The sequence below is a fragment of the Sinocyclocheilus anshuiensis genome, unplaced genomic scaffold (genome assembly GCF_001515605.1).
Source record: "Sinocyclocheilus anshuiensis isolate Anshui unplaced genomic scaffold, SAMN03320099.WGS_v1.1 scaffold387, whole genome shotgun sequence".
Classification (NCBI taxonomy): Eukaryota; Metazoa; Chordata; class Actinopteri; order Cypriniformes; family Cyprinidae; genus Sinocyclocheilus; species Sinocyclocheilus anshuiensis.
Window position 1 is genome coordinate 2,110,646 of NW_015549624.1, and position 7,478 is coordinate 2,118,123.

The following is a 7,478-nucleotide window of genomic DNA, read 5'->3' on the forward strand; positions in this document are numbered from 1 at the left end:
TGAAAATCAAAGTTAAGCCTTCTTTCTTTGCGTGAACATTTGGGCGGTGTTATGCAAATCTTCCCACATAGTGATGTAGACATGTGGGGACGTGTTTAAACGAGGCATTTTAGGAGGGCTTGGACAAGTCTTAACTTTTATAAAGAATATCTCTTTGGGTTTAAGACTTTAGTCTTTGCAACTTTAGGGATCTTATCTATTCACGAACCGCTTGTAACACTCCAAAGAGAAAGGAAAATTTGAAATTGCATCATATGACCCCTTTAAATATATATGTGTGTGTGTATAAATGTGTACAGTACATACTCCTCATGTAAACAAAATTATATTTTGGATGCGATTAATCGATTTGACAGCCCTAGTACATATTAAAGACACAAACGAACACATTTTCATCTGTGAAAATAGTCCCACATCTTTGGTAATTTACATGTCAGTGGTTTTTATCTATGGATTACACAGTCTGAATATATAAAGAATATATATATATATATATATATAAATAAAATATAATTTTTTTTATTTATTTTTTTTCAGGAACATTGGCATGCGAAAGATATGAGATATCAGTCATAGATATGAGAATTGGAGAAAAAAATTCTGGTTTATGTGCAGTAACAAAGCCTAAGAGTGTTATTGAGCGGAGTGCTAATGTAGTGTTAAATGCTCATGTGCTGGTGTGTGTTTTGACGTCTGTCCCTCTTATGATGTCTTCAGTACTCACAGAAAGAAGACAAATACGAGGAGGAGATCAAGGTCCTCACTGACAAACTAAAGGAGGTATGAACATCTTTCATGGTATTTAGTCATCCTTCTGTCCAGGGGGGGCAAGTATATCAAGTCTTATATCACTATATGAATAGTTTTAGATCACTGTTACTGTGTATATATCACACACAATAATAACTTATCTGATTAGATTTTTTCCCCACCAGTTCTGGGGATTTAAATACTTTTTTTTAGCTACAAATGACTGTCCCAGCAGTCTCAATTATTTTTTTCTGCTGCAGGCCGAGACCCGTGCCGAGTTCTCTGAGAGGTCAGTCACCAAGCTTGAGAAGACCATTGATGACCTTGAAGGTACGACTTTCGTTCATTCGAGTCATTTCAGCCCCTGTCAAATTTTCATTCATACGTGTGATTGTGAAGTATTCAGTGCGACTACTCCTTTCGCTTCAGGTCATAAAGCTTTCAGCCTTTTTTCTTTCTTTTTTTTTACCGTCATTCTGTTCCTCAAACCTTCTGCCCTACTGGCCTTCTTTCAGCTTCCTTATCGGTTCAGTCGCACAATTAAGCATCACCTCTTTCGGAGAGACCAGTCATTGTGCAGATCCACACACACAGACTTCACATTGTTTTGTAAGATGACACTCGTGTTACTGAGGTCCAATTACACGCAGCATTTAAACTTGATTAGGCTTTTATACGCTGCTGTTAAATAGTCTTCTCCTGTCCTGCTCATTTGGATTTACACAAGCCCAAGTTCATTTTCATAACTGTACCGCCATATTTGCACTTTGTTAATGTATCTGTGATAATTCAATATCCCGGTCAGAGAGGCATCAGTAAGAACCTTAACAGGGATAGTTTATCCAAAAATGAAAACTGTTATTTATTTGCGTTCATGTCGAACCTGTTTTATTTAATTTATTTCTGTGGAACATAAACAGTTAGTTCACACATGAATTCCCTGAGTGCTCCCTTCCCATAATAGGAACTGAAAATGAGTCCCAAAATGAAAATAAAAGCACCATGAAGGAATATTTACACAACTGTTTAAGTTTTTTTTTTTTCCACGTAAGAAATGGTTTTATTCATAGAGGACGCATTAAATTGATCAAAAGTTACAGTACAGACATCTGTTACAAGAGATTTCTGTTTTACATAAATGCTGTTTCTATTCTTTAAAGAATCCTGAAAAAAATGCATTACGGGTTCCAGAAAAATAAGCAGCATAACTGCTTTCTAAGTCGATAATGTTTTTGCGCAGAAAATCAGTATAGAGTGCTTTCTGAAGGATCATGTGACACTGAAGACTGGAGTAATGAAGCTGAAAATTCAGCTTTGCATTACAAGAATAAATTACATTTTAAAATATATTCAAATAGAAAACGGTTATTTTAAATTATAATATTTCACGATTTGTCTGTATTTTTGATCAAATAAATGCAGCTTTGGTGAACAGACTTATTTAAAAAATATTTTTACATTTAAAGTGCATTTATTTCATATTATTGGTATGTGTTAAAACACAACCTGACAGAAAGTACTGTAAAAGTAGTCAGTAGCTATGTTTTCATCCAAAGTTACGAAATAAACTTGTGCGCAAAATTGGAATATCGCATAAAACATTTGCGAATAAAGCACGGTTTCTATCCAGTGAGTTGAAGAGTACAAAAGCGTCACTTCCTGATTAACTTAAATATCACGAAGAGAAATTTAATTTGCTGCATTAGGAGAAGGCACTGTATATAATAATTTATTACAATAAATTACGAGCTTCAGAGCGCACAGATGAAGCATGGTCATGTAATCTTATTTTCGGAGCCTGCTGTTTGGGAACGCAGTGCTTGAAGTTAATTATAACGAAGCACTTTGATGAGACTTTGCCCAAGCATTTTAGAATGACAAAACTAGCATTTCAGATGCTGTGCAATGAGATCAGTCCATTGGTCGGTCCAGGTATGCTGTCCCATCGCAAAGTCACATGATGCGCGTGAAGGAATTTATTCGGTAAAATTGTTTCCATCGATTTTATGTGCATGTTTTCTTACCGGATAAGAAAATTATCCTACTTAGTTGAGCGCGTAAGTTTATTTATTTATTTTTAAATGCGCATCTTGGCGTTTCCATCCAAAATGCGCATAAAAATAGGTGGATGGAAACATAGCTAATGACTTTTGCACTATATAAAAAGTATACAAAATATTAAAAACATATAATTTTTTTTATTTATTTTTTTTCAGGAACATTGGCATGCGAAAGATATGAGATATCAGTCATAGATATGAGAATTGGAGAAAAAAATTCTGGTTTATGTGCAGTAACAAAGCCTAAGAGTGTTATTGAGCGGAGTGCTAATGTAGTGTTAAATGCTCATGTGCTGGTGTGTGTTTTGATGTCTGTCCCTCTTATGATGTCTTCAGTACTCACAGAAAGAAGACAAATACGAGGAGGAGATCAAGGTCCTCACTGACAAACTAAAGGAGGTATGAACATCTTTCATGGTATTTAGTCATCCTTCTGTCCAGGGGGGGCAAGTATATCAAGTCTTATATCACTATATGAATAGTTTTAGATCACTGTTACTGTGTATATATCACACACAATAATAACTTATCTGATTAGATTTTTTCCCCACCAGTTCTGGGGATTTAAATACTTTTTTTAGCTACAAATGACTGTCCCAGCAGTCTCAATTATTTTTTTCTGCTGCAGGCCGAGACCCGTGCCGAGTTCTCTGAGAGGTCAGTCACCAAGCTTGAGAAGACCATTGATGACCTTGAAGGTACGACTTTCGTTCATTCGAGTCATTTCAGCCCCTGTCAAATTTTCATTCATACGTGTGATTGTGAAGTATTCAGTGCGACTACTCCTTTCGCTTCAGGTCATAAAGCTTTCAGCCTTTTTTCTTTCTTTTTTTTTACCGTCATTCTGTTCCTCAAACCTTCTGCCCTACTGGCCTTCTTTCAGCTTCCTTATCGGTTCAGTTGCACAATTAAGCATCACCTCTTTCGGAGAGACCAGTCATTGTGCAGATCCACACACACAGACTTCACATTGTTTTGTAAGATGACACTCGTGTTACTGAGGTCCAATTACACGCAGCATTTAAACTTGATTAGGCTTTTATACGCTGCTGTTAAATAGTCTTCTCCTGTTCTGCTCGTATTTGGATTTACACAAGCCCAAGTTCATTTTCATAACTGTACCGCCATATTTGCACTTTGTTAATGTATCTGTGATAATTCAATATCCCGGTCAGAGAGGCATCAGTAAGAACCTTAACAGGGATAGTTTATCCAAAAATGAAAACTGTTATTTATTTGCGTTCATGTCGAACCTGTTTTATTTAATTTATTTCTGTGGAACATAAACAGTTAGTTCACACATGAATTCCCTGAGTGCTCCCTTCCCATAATAGGAACTGAAAATGAGTCCCAAAATGAAAATAAAAGCACCATGAAGGAATATTTACACAACTGTTTAAGTTTTTTTTTTTTCCACGTAAGAAATGGTTTTATTCATAGAGGACGCATTAAATTGATCAAAAGTTACAGTACAGACATCTGTTACAAGAGATTTCTGTTTTACATAAATGCTGTTTCTATTCTTTAAAGAATCCTGAAAAAAATGCATTACGGGTTCCAGAAAAATAAGCAGCATAACTGCTTTCTAAGTCGATAATGTTTTTGCGCAGAAAATCAGTATAGAGTGCTTTCTGAAGGATCATGTGACACTGAAGACTGGAGTAATGAAGCTGAAAATTCAGCTTTGCATTACAAGAATAAATTACATTTTAAAATATATTCAAATAGAAAACGGTTATTTTAAATTATAATATTTCACGATTTGTCTGTATTTTTGATCAAATAAATGCAGCTTTGGTGAACAGACTTATTTAAAAAATATTTTTACATTTAAAGTGCATTTATTTCATATTATTGGTATGTGTTAAAACACAACCTGACAGAAAGTACTGTAAAAGTAGTCAGTAGCTATGTTTTCATCCAAAGTTACGAAATAAACTTGTGCGCAAAATTGGAATATCGCATAAAACATTTGCGAATAAAGCACGGTTTCTATCCAGTGAGTTGAAGAGTACAAAAGCGTCACTTCCTGATTAACTTAAATATCACGAAGAGAAATTTAATTTGCTGCATTAGGAGAAGGCACTGTATATAATAATTTATTACAATAAATTACGAGCTTCAGAGCGCACAGATGAAGCATGGTCATGTAATCTTATTTTCGGAGCCTGCTGTTTGGGAACGCAGTGCTTGAAGTTAATTATAACGAAGCACTTTGATGAGACTTTGCCCAAGCATTTTAGAATGACAAAACTAGCATTTCAGATGCTGTGCAATGAGATCAGTCCATTGGTCGGTCCAGGTATGCTGTCCCATCGCAAAGTCACATGATGCGCGTGAAGGAATTTATTCGGTAAAATTGTTTCCATCGATTTTATGTGCATGTTTTCTTACCGGATAAGAAAATTATCCTACTTAGTTGAGCGCGTAAGTTTATTTATTTATTTTTAAATGCGCATCTTGGCGTTTCCATCCAAAATGCGCATAAAAATAGGTGGATGGAAACATAGCTAATGACTTTTGCACTATATAAAAAGTATACAAAATATTAAAAACATGAAGGTTTGACAAATGACAAGAAACGCAGAAACCAGTGGCACCTGGAATGACATCTAGAAAAGCCATAATGAGTTAAATGAGATTTAAAAGCTTCAACAGGTGGGAAAAGAGCATTCTGGGCATTTTGCTGACATTGTTTTCCACCGAAGAATTAAAGTCCTACAGGTTTTAAATGAATGACATGAGTGAATAAATTATGACAGAATTCATTTAACATCTCGTTAAGTGACCTGTGAGCGACCCTGTTTGGGGTTTCACGGTGACTCTGACGAATTTGTCATGGTCTTTGCCTTGTGTTTCAGTTCCTTTCCATTCCTCCTTTAACTTTATTTTCTGTTTTCCCTCCACTCTTTCTCTCTCTCTCTCTCTCTGTCTTCACGTCACTCTCTCGCTGTCTGTCACTCGGTTCACCGGGGCTCGTCTTGCCGCTGGATTGGATGCTTCACTCCTGCACCTGTTTTTATCCCTTCCCTCCACCTCTTCCTCTGTCTCCCCTCCATCAAACACACCGTCCCAAATCCCGATAGATGAGTTGTATTCCCAGAAACTCAAGTACAAAGCCATCAGCGAGGAGCTGGACCACGCTCTCAACGACATGACTTCAATGTAATTCATCTGCGGTCTCTGCCTGTGCCTGTGCCCCTCCCCCATTACCCATAATCCCCCCTCACCCGCTCTGAATAAGGTCTTGTATCTTCAGTTCACACACTATATGACTCATTCTTCTGTTTAAAAACTCTATCTCTAACTCTACAATGCTTATGGTTCCTGTACTGTTATTTGAGGTATTTGAAGTATTTGCTTATTGCAAATTTGTCCATGGGTGTTAATGTTAAGGCCATGGCTTGTAGAGTCAGTGTATAGGAGTTTTGTGATTTGAATTCATAACTATTGTATTTCTTCATTTGAAATAATATTGTGAGAAAACAAAACTCCTAACTCTCAAATGTTTGGTTCAATTGTTGCTGGTCAGTACTAGGTCTGGGTGATATAGCTTTAAAAGTTAGTTTATTTATATTTTGTTATATAAATGTAAAATTTAAATCTTTGTAAAACATTAAATTAAATATATAAACATGAAATTATTGTAAAATTTGAAGAAAAAAGTTTAAAATAATATAATAATAATAATAATATTTAATATATAATATTAAAATAAAATATTTAAGATATTTTTCCTCTAAAGAATTGCTCAGAATATTTCATTTTTGTTTATATATTAACATAGCGTGTGTGTGTGTGTATGTTTTATACCATGAAGGCGAGCCAATGAATAGCACTAGAAAGTAAAAGCGTAATGACGGAGTTTTCGCCATCTGACGCCGCATATTCTCAGAGACGACGAGAGACGAATCTACTTCAACATATGCTGATAACGGTATATAGCTAACTGTTTTAATTTATTCCCTTAATATTTTTCTTGTGGTCCGTACATGGTAAAACATTTTTTTTTAAATTTGAAGAAACGAATTTGGTGTTAAACAGGTTGTTTTTGAAAGTCGGCACTTTAAATGGGCTAAATAAAGCTTTTTATTTCATTGATTTTTATTTATGACTGCAGTGTTAATATTTTAATTATAGGCCTATAATTAATTGTATAATAGACCTGTTTTAAAATACCTTTTTTAAAACATTTTAATTGAGGAGCAAATAGCCTTATCTTTTGTTATCCTCGCAGCGCGTCAGTTATGTGGTAATATTGCGGGGGAAAATTAATTGTAATTTTAATTTAATAATAAAATGTAATAATAAAAGTAACTTCATAATAATAATAATAATAATAATAATAGGCCTAATAAAAATAAGAATGTAACGGGGCTACATTAATTGAAAATGCCAAATCCTCTTAATATTGCCAATAATTGATGTTTTTGACTATCTCTGGCTATCGTCGATACAAGATCCTCGTCTTTCGACGCACCCCAGCACGTTGCCTGTTACGTCATTTGGGCTGCCTTGTTAAGACCAGTGGCACTGAGAACATTATATTTCACACATTTTAAGCCCTTTCATTTTCCAAATGTAATAGGATTAGTCCAACGAATCGTTCGGTTTGTAATGCGTACCGAACCGAAAGCCTCGTACCGAATGGTTCAATTCGTGTATTGT

The 7,478-nt window shown here is 35.2% G+C and overlaps 1 protein-coding gene across 12 annotated transcripts in view; it reads left to right on the forward strand.

Moving 5' to 3' along the window:
- Positions 1–7,478, forward strand: part of LOC107659515 (tropomyosin alpha-1 chain-like) — a 30,743-nt gene that overhangs the window by 18,165 nt on the left and 5,100 nt on the right. For 5 of the 12 annotated variants that reach the window (XM_016448491.1, XM_016448488.1, XM_016448486.1 and 2 more), the window contains 3 exons: positions 718–780; positions 1,011–1,080; positions 5,897–5,975. In XM_016448491.1, coding sequence (XP_016303977.1) covers positions 718–780; positions 1,011–1,080; positions 5,897–5,975 — 212 coding nt within the window. Of the gene's footprint in view, positions 1–717; positions 781–1,010; positions 1,081–5,896; positions 6,391–7,478 lie in introns of those variants that run through there. The other 7 variants (XM_016448493.1, XM_016448492.1, XM_016448489.1 and 4 more) reach the window with 3 other exon arrangements.